Below are 26,025 nucleotides of genomic sequence, written 5' to 3' on the forward strand. Positions count from 1 at the left end.
AACAGAAGCCTTCATATCATGCCTGCCATCATCTCCTTTTTTTTTATTTTGTGTCTTTTGTCTCCACTGAAGTAATGAAACCAAAATCACCCTTCCTTTTCTCTTGAAGAAATCACAAGTGTCACTTTGGAAGCACTGGACTTGTCAGAACTTGTGCTTGTGTGTACATGCACACCCCTCATCAATAGCAGCCCTTTAGGGATCAAATTCGAAAATGAGTGCATACTGTAGTAATCTCAATCAGGGGACACTTGAATAATATGATTTTTATTATTTAATGTCCAAGCCGACCTTTTAGTTTACGTTGTCAAGAAAAGGAAGGGAAACATGCCCGTGCAGGTATAAGCACAGCAGAAGAGGAAAAATGAGACAAAGAGAGCAAGAGTGAACATGTTTTAAAAATACTACTTTATCTATCTTAATTTGCATGGGTAATTGAGCAATTTCCTGCATTTTGTAACAGAAGATAGCTACACAGGCCATTTCTAATCAAACTGACTGAAAAGAAATCTCTCTCTCCAGTGCACACCTGTAAACCCCACTGTGCCCCCATACTTCTGGAGGCAAGGTAATTCCAACAGCCGTGTTGGTGGGCTCAGACAAGATACACATATGGGACAACATTTCAGGTACATATACAATCACTCTCAACAACTGGATCACTTGTAGGCAATTGCTCATGGATTAAATTCACTGTAGCCACTCAAGGAATCTAGTAGGCCTGGGAGTTATGATTTCCTTCAAGATAAGTGCTGTGTCATAGAACATTCACAGTGGTGGTCCTATATCTTCATAACTTACTCCATTCCTCCTTTCAGATATTTTTTTTCAGATGCTGAAAAAAAAAAAAGCCACTGTCTTCTTAACATAATGAAGCTTTACAGACTGTTAAATGCAGAGAATTATCAAAAACCTTATAGAGTAGAAGTAGCTAGCTGATTTAAAAAAATACTTGCATGTTTTAGTTACCAGTTTTACCACTTCGTTCTTTAGCTCCCTCAGGAAAATTGTTTGCTCCAGTGAGTTGCTGCCATTTAAAGTATTTAACACTTCCTGCACTAATGCTGCTTTATCTGTGTAATCCTGAAGAGAGTTAATTAGGAAAGAGAGAGCAAAAGAGAACTGCTTCACTGCAGTAACAGTACTTGGAATTTAATAGCACCTTCAATTTGAAACTCTGAAAGACATTAGCAATTATTATTGAAATAATTCTCACAAACTATTGAGAAGCTAAACTACTTACAGAAGTCTACACTTCGTTGCAGCACAAAGCTAGGAATAAAGTTCACTGTTGTCAGATCTGTATGTAACTACCGACAGCTATCTGTCCTTGACTTCCTTTCCTTTAAAGTCATGGAGTAACAAAAGCAAATTAAATTTACAGGTAGCCATCAAGATTTTCTTTCACCATGTCACAACAGGCTGTCAGCAGTGAGCAAGAGTACTTTAATTGAGCATCTACTCAAATACAGGATATAAACGTCCTCAGATTTCTACATGGAATATATTATTCTGTGCTGCAATCTTGTGCGAGCAACAATTTCTGACGCACACCAAACAGACAGGCAGGGAAGGTAAAGAGGGCCATCAGCCATATCGTCATTATTTATGAGGCAGAAATCTCTGAGGCAAAAAAAAAGTCTTTGATATTGTAGCACTGATCATAAGCGGTCATAAAGAGAAAGCTGAGTTTGAGGTAACTCAGTGTACTAAAAATAATAAAACCAAAAAAGCAACCATGCAAGCATTAACATTCCCCCTAGTCCTTTCATCAGCTCTCACACATCCGGTTACTCTGAGTGTCCCAGAAAAAGCATCAAATATGCTAAATGAAATACTGCAATGAAAAGAGAGATTCTTTCAAACAACTTGAATTGCCAGCAATGAAGATGAACCCATGATGCGCCTCATTCTGCTAACCTAGATTATCAAGCAAAAGGTGCTGAAATAATTATTTAAAAACAAACAATCAAAAAAAAATGTTTTTCCTTCATAGCCTCCATCTTTCAGTCTACATATATGGCCAAAATACAGTATAATTTGAAACATGGAAGCTCTCCTATTAGAAAGATGACCATACAAGGCTAAATGCAACAGAACTAAAAGCTATTCTTTTATGTTTGCTGTACAGGAAATGAACCAAGATTTTGATGAAACAGTAATGGGACAGAAAGCAGCAGAAAGAAATGACAACTGATCATCCCTCCTTCCTAAAAGAACAAAAAGAAAACTGAGACATTAGAAAACAAACCTCCACATTGAAAATAGCAGATGCTGCTAAATTCACTTTCCATTACATATTAGCTACCCTTTAGACGACAGTAAGAAAAGTCAAATTCTAGTCTTTGTTCAAAATTTTATCATTATTAATCTTTTTATCATCATCTTCTCCTATAACACACAGTCTTTGTTCTGCGACTGCAGGTTCAATAGCCAGGGGTCAGGCCCCAATTTACGAAATTGTGCCATGTTAACTTACAACACGCTTTCCTTCTCAGCGCAATATTACTGCCTATGCATTGCAGTGAATATAACAATATAGACTGCAGTACGACTTGCATACTTAGTCAAGAATTAAAATACAGAACATTCACAAAGGGTTTACAATCACCAGATTTGAATGCATAACATATGCTTTTACAAAATGTAACTGCACTTGCTACAAACAGTGCTAGTTTTCCTGCAGTTGATAGAGATTCTATGTTCTGTTGCTCCTCTCTGCAGCGTTCCCATCAGGACCACACAACTGCCCTGCAGCATGGCTCAGCCCAAGGGTTAAACAACAGAGGTTTGGTGTGGGCCTCCCTGATCATCCAAATTAACCAAGATTTTGCGGAGCATAAATGACACTGAAGGTCCTATGACGACAAAAGTTTGATCCCAATTTTTTTTTTTTTTTTTTTTTTGCTATTGCTGGCTTCAATACATTTTGTTCGTTTATCAATTACTTAGTCATAGAGACTGCAAATTGGCAATGTCAAAGCTTTTGCTGACTGCTAATTCTCTTAGGTGATGTATATTGCACAAATAAGAAAGCTACATTAAAATGCCAGCATTATATACAGCATGACATTTTCCACTCTCCTTGAGATGATTTATCATAGCCACGTTCACACTCACTCAACCTCCCCCACTATAATTTATTGGGAAACTGTTCCGTAATTGCTAGTGTGACTTTGACAAGAATTATATGATGGGAAGATTTCAATCATTAACCATCTAGAAATATCAAGTGTTATCCTCACATACGACACTGAAAGCCACATTGACACTTTACCCCGTCACATCACGTTGCACATCCATACAGATTACCCCTTTAGAGAGGGTGCTTTTTTCCCAGCTCCAATAAAGAGTTTGAGGAGGCAGTAAGAGAGAACTTTCAAGCTTTTTCAAAGCAAACAAACCAAGAGCCCACATACCAAATTCCCCTACAGCCTCAACCATGATTATGTTCTAGGGAAATCCTACAAAAAGCAAAGTGTGTACAAATAATGCCAGAAGTGAGGAAAAAAATTAGACATACAATTTTAACAGTAGATTGTACAAAGAATATGCATGATTTGCTGCATCTAAAAATATGCAGAAAGGAACCACTTGCACATTCACCTCCTTGGGTATAGTACCACTGTATCTCATGCTGTAGTGCTCACTCCAGCTGCAGAAGAAAATTGCTAATCCATTCATTCTCCTCAATATTTCTCTGCCTCTATCACTAAAAACACCAATACGAATGCGTTTCATTCTTTTCCTTTCCATTCCACATTTATGTGCCTAGATATACTGGCTAAGCACCTTCAGACATTATTGGATCCAAGATAGCTCCAGATACACCATCACACCATCGACCTCTTCAGACTATTTTAAATTCATGCTTCACATTTCATTGACCAGATACAGACTTAAAGTTAAGCATCCATTTTATTGTAATGACACGGATACCTTATACTACCCCATTACCATGGTAACAAATATGGTAGCTGTTAGATTTATGGTAACACGTATTCCCAAAGGCAATATTTTTTTTTTTTTTTTTTTTTTTAATTCTCCCTTGCACAATCCTACCAAGCTACCTAATTGCAAACAATATTTGGAGAATACGCTCTTAGCTGAGCTCAGCAGCCCTCACAAGTCCTGCATTCTTTGGATTTAACTGCAGAAAGAAAAAAAAATTTTGTTTGGAACATCAGTATATCAAAGTTTCAAGTGAAATTAATAAAAAAATTAAGAGGATACCATACAGTAACTAGAATGTAACTGAATACAGCTATCCCTATTTCTATACAATACAAAAGGGAAAGTATTTATCATACGTCTTTTGCCAAAACTGAAAGGCATTAGAAATTTTTTTTAAATTCCAGACATTTTCTGCCTGTTAACAAACACATCAGAATTCTTTTCACTGTTTATAAATATATACTATAAATATATAAATATACTTGATGGTGAGACTATTTACATTCAAGGCCATAAACGTTATAGCATTTGCCAAAATAGTTGGTCTTTAGAGTTTTACAATTCAGGTAAGAAAAGAAAAAAAAAACTACTTCAGCATCAGCTGAGTAAAAAGCATCCCAGCTGGCATCCAAGTGACTGGGAAAACCTTCTTAAGCTACAGTCATTCAAGTAAATGTGTACCACACAAACACTAATTAAAGTTCTTTTCCTGGCTCTTTCCTATTGTTAAGCTGAAAAGAAATTATTGCATTAATGATAATATTTCCACAGTTCTTTTTAAACAGGATGATGTTAACTTAAAAGCTCATTTAGTATTTAAGATTTCCATTAAGTCCAAGTTTCAAAGTATGTTTTTATTCTAACCAATTTTTTCAGTCCCAGATACTGCATTTATTACAAGCTACAATCTGTGATAATAGCTCTTGACGCTTTCTAAAGGGCCCCTGATGCTGGAGCCAAACTGTACAGCCAGCCCACTAAAAAACCAACAGGAATGCACAGGTTGCTTCAAGTGGAAATAATACAGTCCTTTCTGAAAAGGATCCTAGAGAAAAAAATGTGATTCATTTGCATAGACAAAAGCCTAACATAACCAGACAACTACTACATAACTTTGAACAATCAGGGTAAATTTGTAGTAAACCAAATTACATTTAAAATCTTAAGTGTTTTCATAGAGGACTAACAATATAACATTTGAATTGAATTGAAATATAATCTTGACAAAAGATGATATCTCTGTAGTTTAGTTAACAAAGAGATATTTATATATAAAGCAAAACAGTCTGAGCAACTGTAGGCTCATACTGACAAAGAACTCTACAGAAATAAATAATTTCACCAGACGTCTCACAGGTCAGAATTTTCTCCTTACCTGTCTCCTATCCCTCTGAGATGATGATGAAGAGGAGGCACTTCTATGTGATGGAGTGGATGTTTTGTGAGCAGGAGATATACTCTTCTCCTCCGAACTCATCTTTGCAGCAAACTTGCAGTAATGATCTTGTGCTCTTATCATTCATGTACAAAAAGGCAAGGGATACTCTTCTGCATTCTTCTGTTTCACAGTTTACGGAGTGCCAAGAGTTTAAGCTCAGCTGAACTTCACCTTAACAAAGAAAAATGTGAGAGAGAGAATGAATGCACCTTCACTTTAAAACAGTTCTACAGCAAAGAAATCTGTTGACAGTCACTATTTAATCCAACCAATCTCCCAAATTTTTACTTCCTTTCCTTATTCTAACCATACAAACACATCCTCACAGGACATGATATTATGTTATCTCAAAGAACCTCAATGGGAAGGCTTAGGCAATTCACAGCAATTCTCACACCAAGTTTACAATTTATTTCAAGGGGCCAATATCTCATATTGCATGTTATCTCAACACTGTCAAGTAACACCTCAGTAGCCACACCAGAAATGGATATTCCTGAAGTAAATGCAGCCCACGGGAAACCACCGTCAACCTGAGACAAACACGAGGAGGAAAGAGTGGCAGGGAAAACTTCAGTACTGACTATAACCCATCATCCATGTCCCAGCAAGGTGCAGGTTTAATATCTTTGATTTCTTTCTATCCCAAATCTATTTTATTTAGCAATAAGTTCACCTAATTTTCCCCAGGCTGAGTCTGCTTTGCCCACAATAGCAATCTCTTGGCCTTCATTTCACTCCATATGCTTTTGCATCCTATTTCTTCCTCCCATCCCACTGAGCAGCTAACCAGTCTCGGATAAAACCATTCCCTGGAATGATGCCTCTGCGTGAAACTATCATCCATCTTCTCCATTGCTCTTTCCCTAATTAAGAAAGGCAACATCCTTCCAAAAATGCTGTTGTGACAGCACATCAAGAGTCTGCCCAGTACAGCTGGCTTTAGATGGGTGTGGAGGAAACTGCTCTCATGCACCGTAGTTAATGAGATCAGGACAAAACACATTAACCAACGCTCAGAAATGATCATGGGCTCAAGAAATGACGACATGATGAAGATAGAGCTTTTTAGCTTCTCCAGTCACAACAAATGTCCATGCAAGACTATCTTCCTAAATTCAGATGAGGCAGCTAAAAAGTTACATTTCATCTTGCAGCCAGCAGTTTCAGAATATTACACCCTAACAAACACTCTTGCTGGAGTGAAGTTCTGTGGCGACTTGTTAGAGACAGGCTTCATGCTGTCATCTGGTTTTTTGGCAACACTTAAAAATTCACATTGTTCAAGAGTAGAATCTGAGCAGTATTACAGGTCTTTTGTAAGTCTTTTGCAGGAATCATTTCTAACGAGCAAGTCATTTTGAAGTGAAAAATATATAACACCTTCTCTGCTTACTGTACTGTGGAAAGTTAAATAACCTCAATTTATTATTTTGTCAGTACTTTTGCAAACATGAAACTCATCCACATCCTGTGGATGAATTTTCATCTCCATTAAGGAGCCTCCTGCAGCATTACAGAACCCGTATAACATCTGTAGAGCCCATGCAGAACGCCTATGGCATGGCTGGGAGGGCATGGCTGTTTCACCAGCCCATAAAACCTGAATATCTTAATTTTTCTGTTCCTCTCTGGTTGAAACACTTCCGCTTGAAGAAGTGGTCTAAAAAGATAAGCTGGATCTGCTCCAGCCAGCTACAAGACAGTTGTTGCAGGAACTCACTAGGGCTCACTAACAGTCTGACTTATTAGATGCAAAATGGCATTACTAGTAACAGACAGTATTTCATTTTTACTTAGTTTTGCCACTCTAAGCAAAATGACCTAGAAGTCCTTTGTGGCAGGCCCAGCAGTGGAGTCAACAAGGATAGACAAAAGAGCTCCAGGAGAAAAGCTTGTGTAGCTGACCCCAAGACCTCCCTGCTGTCCAGCAGGCTTCCCCTGGTCCAGCCAAGGCTTGCTGGTTAACCAGGCAGCAGAACTCCACCTGGGGCTGCAGGCACAGACCCAGCCACCAGTTATTTCACTGAAGTTGGCCGACTCTGCAGCCAAGTCCCCAGGCACAGCAGAACTGAGCTCCCCTCTGCTCTGCCCTGCTCCCATTCTGAGTCATCTTCTGCACCCTGTTCAGCAACTATGCAGCCTCAAACAAACAAACAAAAAAGAACAACAAAACAAATCCATCTTCCAGAGCTGATGTAGTTCTTCACATTTTGCCACTGCCATTTGCATTTGATTAAAATTAAGGTTTGCATACAATGGCACTACTGTGAATAGTATTTGTATGCAGCAAGACAAATACTAAGCATTTTTAAACATTCATTATCAGGTCAAATTGACTTTCCTTGAGAAAATACAACTCACTATAAAGCACTGAACTTAATCTTCCATAGATAAAAGATGCACCAAAGTGAGTAGGGAAAGCCAACATTTGGCTCTAAGGAATAAATGAACAGCACTTGGGAGGGCATTAACCAGCAGTACAGTTTTTGAAAGAGAAGGCTGCACAACACATTTGTTTCAGGACTTCAAAGTGAAAGCTTAATGAAGCTGTTCTCAGAGAGGCCTTTCCTTTTAGCCTAGCATGCTAACTGCTGATCTAGCTGAACAGCTGAACATTTCCATATCTTACAAACATATTGGGCAAATTTCAGCCAAAGATGTGCACTGACAATATCTCAAGACCTATGCAATTTTCCTACAAATCTAAACTCAAATGATGAAAGTTAGAAATAGTAGAACAAAGAAATAATAGTCCCAGTTCACAAAGCAGTGCAGAACAGTCAAATTATGAAACAGCTAAAAGGACAAATTTTCATTCACTTTCAGCCATGAGGTCATTGAAAAAATTTTTAGCAGAGCAGCCTTTGGGCAAATGAAAATCAAATGCTTATTAAAACATCTGATCTTCACTCAGTTGACGCGTGGAAACATTTATATTTAGCTTTGGCACAGGATGACAGCGCTCTGGCACTTTAAGTGTGTTTTTAAGGCTTTCAGGAAGCGTAGGTGCTGTTGTAAAAGCAAATACAAAGCTAGCAAGTGGTACTCAGCAGAAACAGTTCTGTACTCATTAGGTTTGAAATGCTTTAAAACTCCCTTTTTTTTAAAAAAAAAAAAAAGGTATTGAAGCCAAATAAAACAGCAGTGTACACCTGAGCCAAACTCCTCTGGTTCTGCGGGGTTCCCTAAGCACTTGGAGCCTGACTAACCAGCAGCTCTCTCAAACCACACTTGATTTATCAATTGCTGTCCATCACAAAGAAGCACAATACTAAAGTATCCCCTTCATACTTGAAGAGGCAAACATTGCTTCTTATCCTATTTAACAGGGGGAATAATTGCTATTACTTACACATGGAAATTTCTGATGGAGGAGCAGTTCAGGGTCAAAAGTTAAAAACTAGAAGTAGGATATTTGAGAAAATGAGCACTATAAGTACAACAAAAATATTAATGTGAATTAGCAAGAGCTAACACTGAAGTTTCTGCTATTGTTCTTGCACACTAAGCTTAAATTCTGTTTCTCTCCATTGCTAAGAGCTTATCTTCCAATTTTGGCTTAAAATTTAGGTAATACATCTTTTTCAGAGCATGTAGAAGAAATAAATTTGTGAAACTGATTTAAAGAGATGCTTGTCTCTCTGTAACTAAGACTGAAGCAAACAATTATAAACCTCATTTTTTGGTGAACCAATTCAATTTACCAAAATCAAACCAATGCTTTTGAAACATTTTTCACTTTTTTTTTCCCCCTCCATCACTGGTAATTTTACTGTTAGCTTCACTGGAAACACAAACAAGCTGCATACTGTGGCAGAACATTCCTACAATATTTCTAGAAAATAAAGAAAACCTGAAAGAACAATATTAAAAAACAATGATGTTACAGTCTTGCCCAGAGACTCTGTGGATGCCCCATGCCTGGAGCTCAAGGCCAGATTGGATGGGGCCCTGGACAGCCTAGTCTAGTATTAGATACGGATATTGGTGGATAAAGTGTACAAACAGATGACTTGCACAAATGCAGAACTATAAATAAACCTGCATCTCACATTAATAAAAGTTTTCAATGGGTAGCATCAAATGAAATCTTCATTCAAAAAACAGACTTCAGTGACAAATGCGGTGTTATTTCTCACTGGCTCTTTGTATCCTCTGATTGATTTCTTTTCTGCAAGAATGCCCAGAATGCTTTATAGTCTGTTTAATAACCTATGTACTATTGGCATAATTTGAGAAGACAATTTAGGGCGCAGAATGCTGCCTCTGAACATAAGTTAACTAAAAATACGCGAATGTCGCTGGCATTCCTCCAACCAAAGCATCTTCACACTGATGCATCAACACAGGCTGCTATTCATCGGGAAGGAGAAGGTTGTGTGAAGCGTGCATCTGTACAGCACGCTCACTCTGTTCTCCAGCACTCAGCAGAGCACAGCCCCTGTTCCCATGTTATGTGGGATACACAACAGCCTGTCCCGTCCCCCCCCCCAGCCACTGATTTCCATGCAAGAAAATCCTAACCATGCTCCCCTGCTGCAGTACACAGATGCTGCAAACACAAGAATGTAATAGAAATAATATATCTCAATGCTGTGGCAATTTCATAGACCATTAATGGGAAATAAGCAATTTTTCTTTCTTCCCCCCTCTCTATAAAATTGCAAATCAACCACTTTACAACCCCTATATGAGAGTCAGCCACATGAGCATTTATGATTCAGCTGGGTGAGACGAACTTGGTAGCATGCTCTGTGTGTACAGCGACAAGAGAATGAAAATACAGCATGAAATCTGATCAATAACCAAACCCTAAGAAGCTGAAAGACGAGCAGAGACCACATAAGTAATCTAGCAAACAACTCTGCAGACAATAATTTAACAGCTGGCTTTGTAAGAAACAGCCTCATTTGCTAACCTGAGGATAGCAGCTGTGCTGTTCCTTAGTTATATTCTCTATTGATCTTTAGCCAAACAAGCAAAAATTACTGTCAGATCCTGCAGCTCCCATCCACCCATCTGAGAAAGGATTGTCACCAGACTGCCACCACTGTAGAAACATTGCTGCTTCTGGTAACATCAGAAATAGCTGCTCTGAATTCAAGGCTTGCTGCATGTCTATTGTCCTGTTAAAAATGATTCATTAAAAAGAAAATACCATAAAAAGCAAAGAAAACACAAAAAAACACCTCACTATTTTCGTAACAGATTTATCACTTTAAACTATCAATTATTGGGAAATAGTTTTATCCAATTAGTTTTTATATAAGTTTTATTTACAGGTTCTGTCAGATGTCATAAAGATCCAATTCTGGATTCAGGAGAATTATTGACAGAATTTTGCATGTTTACAGAATGGGAAAAAGAAGGAAAAAAGCAAAAAACAACCTTTTCTTTTTTAATCCAGAAATTCACTAATTCCTATCATTTAAATAACTTTCCCACACCCTTTTTTTCAGTACAGTCTCAATAGCAGAATTGCTCCAGTAAGAACTTTCAAAGCTAATATTCAGATTAGTTATCAAAAGGCACATCCTGACTTTCTGACTAGTGAATTTTAAACCCCAGATAGTTACCAACACAACACCGCTGATCTAAGGGAACACTGATTGCTTTTAGGTCCATTTGTGCCTACTCACAAGTATTGAAGTGCTACAAGAAAAGTTAGAAGTCTCTTTGCACTACGTGCTTTTTAAGATAGAAGTTATTAGAATTCATACAGCTATATTTCCATTGACTCGTTCAAGTATTTTAAAAATTGTCAATTTGAAGTTTGAGTAAAAAATGCACATCTTGTTTTCTGATGCCAGACAAAAGCAGTTATTACCTATTTCCACATGCAATTTTTCCGCAAGCTCTTTCTAGATCACATTATTAATTAGCCAAGATACAATGTTGAAGAGTAAAGCCTAAACCTGTACCACTGCTCTTAATTACACTCCACATCTTCTTGACTGATGCTCAAGAATACAGCCAAAGTAATGGAAAAAAGATAGGAATTCCATTGCAGCTGTGTTTTACAACCTCCACAAAAGCATGCACTGAAAGAATTGTTAAAGAAATTAAAATGAATGAACATGGCATTTCCCAAATTGGTGACTGTTCTTATTAGAAGTCCTTAGGTTTTGTATTGGGAATGTCCTATTGGGAAGGATCTCTGGAGTTGTTTTTTTTTGTTTGTTTGTTCGTTCTAAAGGAGTTCTGTTTGCTTTTATAGTCTTTATCACTTAAAACACTTACGCCACATAGCTGCACCAGCAACCACCCTCTGAAATGCTCTTCAATGCCATTCTCTAATGACACTTGGTGCTCTCCCAGCACTTCACACCTGGTACGACTTAACACCGATGTATAATTTTTTCCAGAATGGTACCTGCATGCATATGTGTCAGTGAAATACACCATTTTGACAGACTTCATCAAATAGATGGATGAGGTCAAACAGCTGATAATCAGATTCAGACAAGAGGTCAGTATGGCATATGCCTTTCCTATCTTCTGCTTGCCTACACAATTAAGCAGTTTTCACCCTCCTCAAATCCCTGAAGCACACATGGCAATTAGTGGCATTTCAGCATTCCAAACCTCCAGCTTCAAAGATAATTTCAAAATAATGTGTTCACCTCATACCCGGTCTCTGAGGATTGCTTCAATAGCTGAAATGACTGTAAGATTTTCATTAGGATTTTTGTTGTTGCTCATTTCTCAGACTGCCACTATAATAGAATATTGATTTGCATGGCATTGAAATTTTTGGCACAATACAGAGGCAGCACATTGACCTGTGCTATATGTGTTTGTAACAGACTGCTGTGAGCAGAGTTTTAAGCATGTGTGTATATATACATATATATATATATACACATATACACATCTATAAAAACAGAAATACAATGCACTATATTCCAGTTATATAAAAACAGGAAAAATTAAATGCTGTATATTATCATCCTTTCTGAGATGATGTATGATTCAAACACACTTAAAAACAACATGAGAAAAAAAAAACAAGAACACCACACGCTACTCCATCCTCCCATCTTGTTTTTATACCAAACATATTGAAAGATCTGTTTCTATGAAAAATTTTCAAGGCATGAATTTTTTTTTTTTTTTTCAAGCTTTTCATACAAGACAGAAAAAGACTGAAAACTGTAATCAAAACTCAGAAAATGCTTTCACGTACTGTGCTTTTTAAGGATTAAACAACACAATTTTCAATGAATTCTTGCTCTAGAAAAGCCTCTTCAGTAAATAAACGGACAGAAATAAATAGCAAGCAGTACTTTTTTTTTTTTTTAATTTTAGTAATGATTTCTGTTATTTTTTTTAGTTCTGGGCAACCTAAACAAAGCAACAACACTTCAGAAGGTGAAAGACTCCATTTGCTGATCTAAAGCACAGAGCTTGATTTCCTTTATGAAAAGTCTACAGATGTAGACCTACAAAATGCTTCTGAGCCTCCTGAGCGTAGGAGCATGATACATGCTTGTGGTGCTTGAAATTCACATCTGGATGCACTTTAGCATCCATGTTTTATAAAGCTCTCATTTCTCCGCATGTTGTATTTCCACTATCTCATCACCTTTACATTTTTGCTGCGTGTTTTAAACCTAGCACAAAATGTTGATTTCTATGTCTCAGAGTAAGCTAAGTAGTGCTTATTTTATTGAATTTTGAACAGTGCATCATCAAATGGTTGCAGGAAAGATTCCACAAAAATCACTACTATCTTGAAGTGCAGCATATTTATGGGAGTACAGGATTGCTGGAGTTCGTTCAGGTCACAGAAAATTGAGGCACAGAATTGGAGGATTAATCAGAGTTTCCATGCAATGTAGTTTCTGGGTTGCAAAATTGAAGGTCACATCCAAGAACAAAAACTAGAATATAGTTACACTATGTGAATTTCATTCTTGGAAGCAATTAGCTGGACAAACATTAAGTATCACAGCCGATCAGAGCTACACAGGATAATGCAATTAATAGTTTATGTATAAACTGGGAAACATCAAGAAGGAATAGGGAGGCTGAATTACCTCTGTAACTGCTACTAAAATCATTGTGTCCAGCTCTGCTGCCAACATTTCAAAAACATTCACAAATCAGTTCAAGAGAAAACCATGAGCATGACAACAGGAATGACAAAAACTACTGCTAATTATTTAAATAGTTTATAGAGGTCAATATATTTTATCAAAGAGAAGATAGAAGGGTCCTTTATGACAATCTATAGTCCACTATATAGGGAAAAAAATTATTAGCAGAATTCTTCTCTATGTGTTTAATAAAATGTAGAGGTACAAAAAAGAAGGGAAGGAACTAGATGTATGCAGGTTAGAAATAAGACACAGATATACAACACCAAGAATAATCAAACACTAATAAAATACACTGAAGCTTACAACAGGTGCTTGTAGGGCATTTTTAGATCAAGGATATACTTTTTCAATTTTATTTTCAATATTTTCTATATGTTTCAAAGCTGCAACACCACTAATTTGGAAGAAGAATTTCATCCAGAGAAGTCTGATTCCCTATTCCATGGTATGAGGTTTACATTATGACGTAGCCTGACAAATCAAACATTGAAAAGAAAACCAGATAGAAACTAAAAGGAATAAATCTCTCTTAATTCTTCTCTTCAGTGCACTGTATTAATCTCTCCATTTGAAGTACAATTTTATCTTCACACATCTCCAGGCATTTATTGTCTGATCTTTTATATGAAATAACATTAGTTGATTTTGAAGTCCAGATAAATAAACATTCCAATAATTGTATATTTGTTGTGCTAATATTTGAATTTCTAGCTACTTATTTGTCTCACCAACGCATATTTAAAACAAAAAGGTTCATGGAAAGGCCATTTTTATCTCATTACTACCGGAATTTCTTTATTGCTCATTCAGTGACAGCTTCATTAGAAAGACAGAAAAGAAAAATAAGCTGTTATAGGTTATGCCAGTGCAGTACAAAAACCATCTTGAGCACTTCACAAAACCATTAGGACTCTCAGGTGAGGCTGAAAACACTATGAAATGGATTAATTGCTTTTGAAGTTTCTGCAAACTCTAAGATACAATGAATTGAATTCAAATGAACTCGGAAACAAGCGAGCTGCTCAAAAGTAGTTTCCTGACAGAAGCATTCAGTGGCCAAACAAAAAGAACCTTTCCTCTTAATACACAGTTATCTCTTGACTCTTCCATAAGGCAAGGCAGAATATTCCCTATCATCACACTGTTATAAAGCCCAGCACACATCAATAGTTAAACATGCTTAGTTCTTCCTGCTTTTGAAATACTAATAAACAAACACTCAACTGCACTGACAGAAAACAGTGTAAAAACACACAAAAGTAACGTCTGCTACAACAGGAACTCTACCTCCAACATTATTAGCAATTTCAGTTGAAATTACACTACACTCAATTGCTTCCACCTGTGCACAAAGCATGATCTAATCTGAGAACAGAAATGCCCTCAGGCACCTTTCACATAGAAAAATACCTCTACAGTCCTAGAATATTCTCATCACAGAAAGGCTGTATGCTGTCCAGTAGTCACTGATTACCAAAAAGTATTATAAATAGAAAACTACTTCAAATATGTATCAATTATTATACACAGACAGGTTATAAAACAAGAAAAGGCACTGTGGCCATCCAACAAACAGAGTCAAGAGAATTCTGTAAATTAGTTCATGTTAAAAATACACTATATAACAGCATCCAGTGGCAGGTAGCAACCACAAATAATTTCCCTGCATTATTAAGTATGTACACATCATTTCTCCTTTAAATATGCCAAACTTCAAACCGTGGCCAAGGAACTTCAATAAAACTTTGCCTTTACAAGGAAGAACTTCTTCATTACACAGAGGAGGTCTCCTCAAATGCACGATTTGCTTGTAAACAAATGCACCATATTTAGTACTGATGAAAGAATACAAGCATCTAATATGATTTCTCACAACTTCTAAGATTTTTAACAAAGCTGAGGCTGAGAAGTTTTAGACAAGTATCACTTCAATTAAAGAACTGACAAATTTCATAGACAGAAGCTAAAAGGTCACTTCAGTGCAGTAGTAAGGTAATTCCCATGGATCTCAGAGCACTAGATGTACTTCTGCATTTCTGGTCTTCTGCATCTTGTCCAACCACATAGCAGATGCAGCTTACATTCAAGTAATTCCCCTTCATCAACTGTAAATGCCGTGAACAAACAAGCAGCTTTTACGGGCAGTGTTCCTCACCCCTGTATGAACATGTGGCTTACATATTATTTCCTATGTCTGTGTCCCTGGACCACCAAACTATTCTTGTTTTGCTGTTTTGAGCCTTGGTTACCTGTTTAAGCACTGTCAGACACCCATCGTCCGTAAGGTGACATTCCAGGTGACACCAGGAGACAAAGTCAGTCAACAGAAAAAACGGGTTAACATTACACAGGCTGAAAAGGAGGACTAGTTTGTGTCAATATTCATATCTACCAACCTCACTAGGCACTTGGTGATGCCCATGTGAATAACCCGTGTTAGTCAGTGCAGGCCTGTGGGGACACCAGAGCAGCAGAAACACAAATCCATAACACACCATTACTTATCACCCATGTCTCAGCTTCACAGTAGCTTCATATTTCTCCCTGCCACCAGCCTCACAAACACCCTGATTCCCCACAACACTATGTATCCCACAGCCTCACCCCTCTGCTCCCACTCCTGTATTTTCCATTCTCCCTCAGAAGATCATGAAGCATGCATCCTCTTCCTAAGACTCATTCACCCCTTCGAATTTCACAGCCATCCCAGATCCTTTTCCACTGTCTTTGTTTTGCTCCTCTCATAAATTCCACGCAATCATGAACCTTGTTGTTTGTCTTTCCATTTTTCATCCAAGCTCTATACACACAGAGAATAGACTAGAAGGTCAGCTCACAGCAACAAATTCCTTAAAAACAATTTTAAACATATGCTCTATTTGTAGAAACTTGTTATTCACAGCAGAAGCCATGGTTGCAGATTCAAGTTACAGGAAAAAAGCATACCAAGCAAAAGAATCTACAAGAAGATTAAAAAATAAAACTTGTGCCCTCCTGCTTTGAAGAACAGAGGTCTATGCCCATCCTCTCCCTCCAAGGAGGAGATATAAGGAGATGTAACAATAGATCAGTACAATGGGAAAAGCATTACAACAAAGGTGTGACAACAGAAGGACCAGCATGATAGAAAGGTGTGATAAAAAAAAAAAAAGGGAAGAAAATTGCTCATCCATATCAGAAGATTCTAGGTTTGCAGGGGAAAGCTTTACCAAGGAAAAGTCTCCAAACAAAATTTGGGTGGCTAACAAGCAAAGGCTGTCTTACTTCAGCGTTACTAAACCTATACTGCTCTATCACTTCATTACAAATTTGTAATTTTCTTTGCAAAAGGTTTATAATGAAGGGCTTAAAGTTACATCAGCAACAATATCAGCACCTACACCAATGCTTTTTATCTGTAGCTCTCAAAAGCATTTTAAGGTGCTTAATTTTAGCATGGAGTCAAGTCAGCCACAGCAGATGCAGAGTTTGTATGTTGCCATCAATTTTCACAAAGTCCATATTAATGATCTGAAATAACAGTTCTATTCAATCTCTAAATGGAAAGTGGCTGCCAATTATGCACAACACTGTTTGTCATTGTGCCCTAGATGAATATTTACTGAGACCTAACACATTTTCTTTTGTGTCCAAACACAAGACTCCCAAACTGATCTCAGGAGAAAAATCCAAACTGCCTAATTTCAATGCATTTTTAAAGAGGTCCAGAATAATCATTTATTTCACCAGTTTCTTACTTGTTTCACCAGTAAGAAACAAATTTCTCTTTTGGAAAAAAAAAAAATCATTTTTCAGAGTTGCATCAATTCGCTAATGTTGTCAGCAAATAACTATTATCCAATGCTATCAACAAATATGAGGAAATTGGTATATTTGTTAAAATTTTAAAAACATTAACTAAAAATACCACAATAATAGTGTTCCATATTCAGTTACTAATATAAGCGTGATCTAACAGTCTATTAGCTGAGCAGAATTCTTTTTAAAGAAATCATTGTAATTTCAAAAGTACATTTAAGTACATTGACAAGAACACTTGATAAACAGAATTTTAAAAACCACCCTGATTATATAAGGTGAATTTAAGCTTTTTAAAAATAGGTCCCACATAAAATGACATATTGCTCCTCCATCTATAAATGCCACAGCTTCATACTTCAGGTTTGTAGAAATAGATGTCATTAGAGACCTTTCAGAGTGCTACTCAGAGTAGCAGCAAGGCAGACCAACAATGAAACCCATAGCAAGGTTAGGCATGCATCACAGAAGTTGGAAGAAGAAAACATGGGAAAATTTGTTTCTCCAGATGAGGGAAGGTTAATGTATTATTGCAGAAAAAAAAAAATCAGTTCCATTTTTTCCTGAGCTCACAAAAGTACCTCAAGTTGGTCAACTGCTAACCAATCATGAACAGTCAAACATGAGGTTCAGTTGTCCAGACCACACTTAAAGGCATTCTGCCTTCTGACAGGCCTTAACATCCTTCCCAGCAAATAAGGAAGTCTTGCAGAAACTTAGGAAATTTATGTGCAACACTGGAAGAGGGCTCTTGCCCAGCTGATTGGAGAGAGGTAGTCAGGACTGCCCAAGATGAACTATCAACCATGAGCCATGCAACAGTTTCTCATCAACCACCACCTGAACCATAAAGAAAATGCAAGATGCAAGTAGTATCAAGAAAGAATTTAGAAGAAATCTTCTATTTCAACTTAAATAACTGAAAACTTCGTCTCTTACACAGTAACACCATGCTCTCCTAATACTCATGAACATCAGCAAAGTAATGGAATGACTTGACTGTTCAATCTTTTCCCTGTTTCCTGCTTTATAATACAGTTACTGGTACATTACATGAATGGAAATGTGTAAAAAGCTACATAACATAGCAATGAATTACATAGTTTTCTCCTAAATCAAAAAATTCACTATTTCATGCACGTAACATAGCACAGGATTAACCAAGTACCGCTGGCCTACAGTGGGAGCCTCAACCTGTTGCCATTTTGACCCATGGAAAGATCAGCATGGCAGGAACAAACAGTTCTTCCTGCCTTTTGCTACTGCAAAGCTGATTTTTTTTTTATTAATTTATTGTTGTGATATAAGTACCATTATCTCTTTACCAAAAAACTGCAAATAGAATTGGAAGGTAGGGGACACTGAAGTTATAGAAGTCAGCAGCAGCAGTAGAATTATGGCTAATTTGTCATATTATATATACATATATATATATATATATTTTTACACATATATTTACTGCACCAAAAAAAGTATTAAAACACTAAAAAAAAATCTTAGAATGGTTTACTGCAGTTGAAATGAAATATTTGTTTACTACTCTTCTGTTGTTTGAATGATTAAAGGTTAACTTGATGTCCCCTCATCTGCAAGTTAAGAAGATGTCTCCAAGAAAAGGAGTTTTACAGTAAAAGCACTTTCCCTGAATGGCCACACCATCCTGAACAGGATTAGAGGGACACTTCCACCCACACATCCTGGCTGACACCATATCATGAACTGCTGTATGTCCTTTTGCTATATGTGGCACATAAAACAGTTATCTACCAATCTTTCCATTACCAACTCATTTTGTCATACTTCAAATAGAAAAAAAGCAATAAAATATTTACATACTTGTAACCAGGCAAAATTAACCACTTAGGACAAACAGCCAAGCAGGGAGCTGCTGCAGGTCTCTCCAAAAGTTCTAGAGGGACTGCAGGGCTATCCAGCAGCACAGATGCTCGCAAGGATGGTCATTAGGTTATCCCAGCCTCTAGTGGCAGTGCTGATACCGAGCAGAAAACACGTGTGCAGAAGTGCAGCTCATGTAAAGCACTCACATGACTGCCCAGTAGAGCTAAGGGGCACTGAGAAATTTTTGCTCTCATTGGTTACATTAAGTCAACACTAAGGATCCCAAGTAGAAAAGCATCTTTTAATACTGGGAATTGTGTAATGGACCTATAAATACACCATGAAAAGAAAAAGAGGCTCATTTCCAAAATGTAATTCAGAGAATCCTGTTTTTAACTGAGCAATTTAGAAAAAAAGTTACAAAACAAACTGTAAAATACCTCAACCTTGTGTCAAACAAAAGAAAAAAAACAAACAGGCAAGAAAAGCAGTCCAACCTAAATTTAGCAAGTAGCAAATAACTGTAAATTAGATCTCTGCCTCAGGACCAGTGAGCAACTACAAGCCAAGCTGCACCCCCAGAGAAGATGAAGGCAGTATGACTTTGCAGTATTCTAACCTCGCTCAGTGGTTCCTGAGATTCCAAGTAGCCTGCCCAAGAAAAATGGCTGGTAATTCTGTGAAGGGATTGTAATGGAAAGACAGGCTGAGAAGTACTTCAGAGATGTAAAATTTTTAAGTTCTGGGAAAAGCACCAAAGGAAATCTCTGAATTACCACGCAGCTGCTGTCTCAAATAATCTGAGTGAAATGCTTGTCGTCCTGTACAGACACAGTGATTTGTGTACTGGTAACCCAATGCTCGGCTGTAAAAGTGCCAAATGCTCTCAGCCAGAACCAGCCAGCTTGCAGTATTTTGTCCTAAACAAAACATAGGAAAATATGGCCCCAGTTCATTTTCTCAAGTTTGCAGCAACCTACCAGAAGCTTTTACAGTCAGGAACTGTTTGAGGGACAATAGAAGGCAGCAACTTTGCACTTAAGTCCACAAATTGTTTGCAACAGTGTGAAGCATTTTCAATTTGTGTAACATGAAGACAAATGAAAAAAGCAATTTTCTATGGCCCTACAGCAACAACTGAAAATGTATCATTAAAACAGCCTTCCTACGTGTTTATTCAGTGCTGACACATCTGATTTCTAAATGACTAACTGCAACTCCAGCACTGTGTCTGAATAAAATCCCACTGCCTACTTCAAGTACAGAAACAGGCTCTGTATCACACACATCATTTGACAGTTCAATCATCAAAAATCGTCTTATTATGACAAATCCAACAGCTATTTCTATTTATTTATTATTCTCTCTCCAAATTCCACTTTCTCAACCTCTGGTATCTTTGCCTCAGCCCTCTCACAAAGTTTCAGAACAGGGCATGAGTATCTCACTGCATATCTATCTCTTGCTTTCCATTGAACATCCTCATCTGCGATTCTTTACTTTTTATCACCCATACCGTCTCCATCGAAAGGAAATGCATATGACAACTGAACCAACGTCTGTATTTTATGCTACAAGGAGCCATTAATTTTGCAATGGTTATGTTAATACATATCAAAGATTTCAACCAAAACAATGGCTTTTAAATTATAACCAGCTAAAGATTAATTTGTACAACTAATATGTTTCAGAAATAAATGTGAAGGTTAACTCCAGACATCTCAAACTATGAATTGATTTGCAAGGGCACTGAAGCCTATTACCTACTCATCATACACATGTTCTCTTAAGCACAGTTCCAAAATGTTTTACTGTATTGGGGTAAGAAGAAGTGGCAACATTTGGAATATGGACTACAGACAGATATGCATGCACATGCTTTTTTTTTTTTATAAACAGACTCATTAAATCTTTTTTTTTTTTAATAATTATGTCACATTTCAGATGGGTATTTCCCTAACAAACAGCATTAGAGATGTTGTTATTGACTGCTTCCAAATATAGTCTTTCTTCTGCAGCACAGGAATGTAAAAATCAGAGTGTATCAGCACCACATCCACAGGGCAACACTGAATTGAAGATTTCTACAGTGCTAGGTTGTAACTGAGTATGAGGCTTTGTCATAGCCCAGAAAGGTATTTCTAAAATTATTCTTGTCTGCCTTATAAAAGTGTTGCACTGCACACTAACATGCTGTTAACAGGTTACATTTGTCACCATGCTCTGTTAAAAAAAAAAAAGTTCTCCCCCCTCCCCCCCTTACACTGCAAAATAAAATACTGTCCTGTCTGAAATACTGTTCCTGGCACTAGAACATTATGCTGAGCTCTGCCACCAACTCCCAGAGGGTACCTCAGCAAGAGATAAGATACCAAAACCACTTTTGTAAAGAGCGCAAGTCCATTTTCCCAGACCATAATTTTGCATAATTTTTTAAGAATGATTTTCTTCATTACTTCATCCACTAGACAAATAAAACTGTAAAGAAATGAGGTGCTAAAATAATTTCATGTCCAGGCTTCCAATATTTCATATTTTTATTCTGTTCCAGCTTTCACTATTGTTTCAAAGCCAAGCTTCTTCACAGATCTGCTTTTTCTTTGCCTGAGTCAGAAATGACTCATCACTTAAGTTATGATGAAGTGTTCAAGAGATGGTACATTTAATCAAATGGACTAGAGTCAAACTCTTTATGTATCCCTTTCTATAAGCACCTTCCCGCTATAATATATATATGGAACAGATAATGTGTTTAACTGAAGTTAGTACTCTTTCCTTTAAAACCTCTATTCATGACACTATTAGATAAAGTGGGAAGGGATGGAACCAGTCTCCCTGCATTGAGTATAGAAATAAATACAACACAAATATATATATATATATATATATATATCCAAAAAACATATATGTGTATACACACACACACACACACACACAACTTCCTTATATTGACCTGATCACAATATATCCTAATAAATAGTACTCACAAAGTTAAAACCAAATCTATTACACTTTACTATGAGGAAAGCTGGGTTATGAACAGAATTATCCAAGTAGTCCACTCGTATTTACATGTCAGTTCTGCTCTTTTTGATCTAATCCCTATGCATGTCACACACCATCTACGTTATAACCCTCAGCTGCTTAGTCACTGCATAGACCTGCTTGAACAAGCTGACAAGAGAAGTGGTAGTTGAAGTGTGTGTTCCTGACCAAAGAGACTAGTCACTCTTTTCCAGTTCCTGATCATCTGGAAAGAGTGAAACTACTACTTACATTCAAACCAGGGTTTGGGAAATCAGAGGACTCAAAGCAGCATGGAGAAATTAAAGAACAGAGAGCACAGGAAGGTAGTCATCATGCCATCACCTCTGTACACTTCACTGCAATTGAGGAATTAACTAAGCATTTCCTCTTAACAGAAAATCACACACATATTAACTGCTATTCTAAGAGAAACAAAAATTGCTTGCAATTACATTTTTCTCTGTTGACCCAGTTAACTAAAATAGAAGTTTATTAATATAAAAAAAGACAAAAATACCTATATTTTGCTGTTTTGCTCTACAGATCTGTAATTATTTCATTGAATTTCATAGTGAGAAAACATCAAACTACCTCTCTTCCAACTGTTGTTGAGCCATATAGAGGTAGCTGTTTGTACACCTCCAGATACCCAAACAGAACTTACCTAGCACAGAAAATGATACAATGCATTCAGTTTCCATCAGGTGCAGCACCCTAATGAAAAATGCTTTATCTGTGGTATGCCTGGAATTGTCTCAAACCCTTGCGAGATAAGACCACTGCCCTGACAACGGGCTAAAGGCTGAAGATATGGTTGGAGAAGGGAGCCCTCTGGAAACATAACAGCTTTGCTCTGTCCAGAACTCCCATTTATTGATGAAACTGTTGACGAACAAGTGTGTTGACAGCAAACCCCCCTAGATCCAGCAGGCATGAAAGGATGCCCAAAAGAAGCCCTCAGACTGCTCAGAGACACAGGATACCCTAAATGGCTGAACCAATGCTGGAACCCAGACTGGTGATCCCTTTCTGTCTTTTTCTTTCTCCACTCCCTCGCTTTATTCCTTACTTTTTCCTTCATAAAGCTGCTAAGTAACACAAGGCTTATTTCAGTTTCTTATCAAGTCACACAGTTCAGGTGTACAGCTTAGATTGATATAATTGTAAGAGTGCCAACACTTAAGATAATTGTAGTACAGACTCTCATTAAAATTGGTAATTGTGCTTGGACCTTGGGTGCCAGTTTCACCTAACTCTAACTGGTGGAGGAGAGGGTGCAAATCTGGTCACTGCTCCCTCCCTTCACAGGCATAACATGACAACAAAAAAATAAGAAGTACTTCTTTTTTTCTTCTTATGTTTAGAAAAGAGAAGTAAGAGGCAGAAATTAGAGGCATGAGGGATGTTTTATAACAGTCCCTAAACTTGCCCATTTCATGTGGTTATTTATTAGATTAGAAATATTTATCATTTTATTCATATAAAAAATACTAGTAATGTCTTATCCAGCAAAGATTGCACGCCCATGCCAAATACCAGAGCTGTAACTCAAAGCTTAGCAATACAACTAGGATCCAGTTTAAAACCAGACTAGCAGCAAACATCACTCTTCACTAACATCAGCCTAGCATGTCCAAAAAATGTACTGGCCTTACCAATGGAATCACTAACAGCTTCCCCAACACTAAAGCCACTTTGACAGCTGCCACATTCTTGCCTGAAAGACCCTGGGGAGCAGCAGAATGAGGAATGCAGGTTTGCCTTACCCTCCCTCCTACAAGCCAGTTAAGACAGAAGAGTGTAACTTACTGTTACACTCCACACTGCCAATGCAGGAAAATGTTCTGCAGTGTCCTAAGTTTACACAAAAATAGCAGCAATAATTATTTTAATTTGAATATCCTGAAATGTTAATATTTTAGATTTTGACTATTCACTCACCCGGCGGGCTTAAAGACTTCAGCAAGATCCAATTATTTCAATAAATGCTTTAGAACAGAAATGCTGAGGAGTCTCAAAAAAAAAAAAAAAGAAGCAAACAAACAAAAAACCCAACCACACAACATTGGTACATACTGTCTTTTTGAAGTACAGCCAAAGGCTGTAGTAAGCATAGGACAAACAGGAACAAGACTGCTCTCCTGTAATAAACCAATAGAAATGCCAGCATTTCCTGGAAACGATTTCTTTTCTCACTGAAATCTATCCCACACAATCAACAGACCCATTCCTAACGAACGCATCACTTGCAAAGCAAGCCCACCCAGGAGAAAACAGTGTCATCAAATAACTGTTCTTTGAAAGAAGCTGATACACTCTTGATGACAGTTCTACAACACACTTCCTTGAACCACTGTCAGATATCACATAATGGCCAAATACATCACCCTAAAAAACAACGGGACAAAACCATTTCCCAGTAACTTAGGAGCAGCACAGTGCCTCGTGTGGTGGTATATATCCATCCTTACTGGGAGCAGCACAGCTGGGTGATCAGATGTTTCCTTACAGCTTCTTCATCCCTAGCAATGATAGGCACCGACACCTTGATGCTACATGAAATGTGTTCCAGACTAATGCAGAGTACAAATAATTTGTAAAAGAGCACCCTGAAGTTTGTCATGCAAATCGCAACAGCAAAAGAAAAATAAAGCAAAACTGTGAGTCCATCTCTGTACTGAAAGCATTTTAGTCAAAAGTATGCATGTATCAGAATAAAAAGCAGAATGTTATAAACCTAAGAAACAGTTTTTCCACAGTATAGATAATAGTTCTTCATGCCATGCTCTTATCAGCTGATAAACCTTATTGCATTTATTGTCATTTGTAATTCTGAATTCAGAAAGAAACAAAATTTCCATTTTCAATTGAAAAAAAAAAATTTCTCCATCAGCAAAATTTGCTTGTGGTATACTAGTTGAAATGCAAAGATTTTTAATGGTACACAGATATCTTGTTAATGTTCAATAAAGCTAATACTCTAAAAATAAATTGCCTGCAGCTGATGTGATTCTGAGTAGCGTGAGAATCCACAGTCAAATCTTTAAAACAATTATTTTAAAGAGTTTTTTTTTTTTTAATAAATATAATCCTCCCTTTGTTTTCTTCCTATTTGAACATAACTTTACTTATTAATTCCTGCTCTCCTGGAAAATATAATGACTTGAAATTAAGACAAAATCTGTTATTACTCCTTTCTACCATAAACTAATGCTACAAAAATTAACAGCATGGTATGTTTTGGAATATAATCTGCAATTAAGCAAAGAAACCCTAACTTAGACCACTAAAGATATGTATGAGATTCAGTGCTGACCACACCTGAGTGACCCCCCCCATCACCACTCTGGACATCCCAGCTCAGGGAGTATATCAACAGAAACCAAAAAGCAGCAGAGCTGCCCATCCTGTTCTCCACTTTTCCACCATCTCACATTGCTCATTCTCAGTGGGCTTTGCAAGCTTTCATTTCTTCAGTTTAAAAAAAACAAAACAAAACACAAAACAAAACACATAGGTTATGAAAACCACTCCTACACATAAAAAAAGCAACTCAATACATTTCATATGAGTTTATATATTAAAATCACTGTGACCTTCTTTCTGTTGGAACTGACAGTCATCAAGACAACTTTTGCAACTACAGCAAGGCACATGACAGGCAAATGAGAGCACTTTGCTGGGGATATACCAACACAAGTCATTGTGGTACCTCATGACAATAAAAAGAGTCTTGTTCTCCTGATAGCATACTGCATGTTGTTGTGTGTTTTTGTTGTTGTTTTCCCTTTATTTCTGGGATTTTGATGCAATAGGACTTATGATGTTGGGCATATTTCTGACTTCTGGACAGAGCAGGGGCTT

The 26,025-nt window shown here is 37.2% G+C and overlaps 2 protein-coding genes across 2 annotated transcripts in view; one reads left to right on the forward strand and one right to left on the reverse strand.

Moving 5' to 3' along the window:
* Positions 1–26,025, reverse strand: part of OSBPL6 (oxysterol binding protein like 6) — an 89,626-nt gene that overhangs the window by 46,293 nt on the left and 17,308 nt on the right. Inside the window, 1 exon segment of the mRNA XM_085228581.1 lies at positions 5,330–5,563. Coding sequence (XP_085084707.1) covers positions 5,330–5,473 — 144 coding nt within the window. The 5' untranslated portion in view covers positions 5,474–5,563.
* The window catches only part of LOC146543966 (uncharacterized), a 38,122-nt gene continuing 21,787 nt past the window's right edge, over positions 9,691–26,025 (forward strand). Inside the window, exon 1 of the mRNA XM_085228225.1 lies at positions 9,691–9,769. Within this exon, the coding sequence (XP_085084351.1) occupies positions 9,691–9,769 (79 nt within the window). The remainder of the gene's footprint in view (positions 9,770–26,025) is intronic.

This window comes from Meleagris gallopavo, chromosome 7 (assembly GCF_905368555.1).
Source record: "Meleagris gallopavo chromosome 7, MGAL_WU_HG_1.1, whole genome shotgun sequence".
Lineage (NCBI taxonomy): Eukaryota > Metazoa > Chordata > Aves > Galliformes > Phasianidae > Meleagris > Meleagris gallopavo.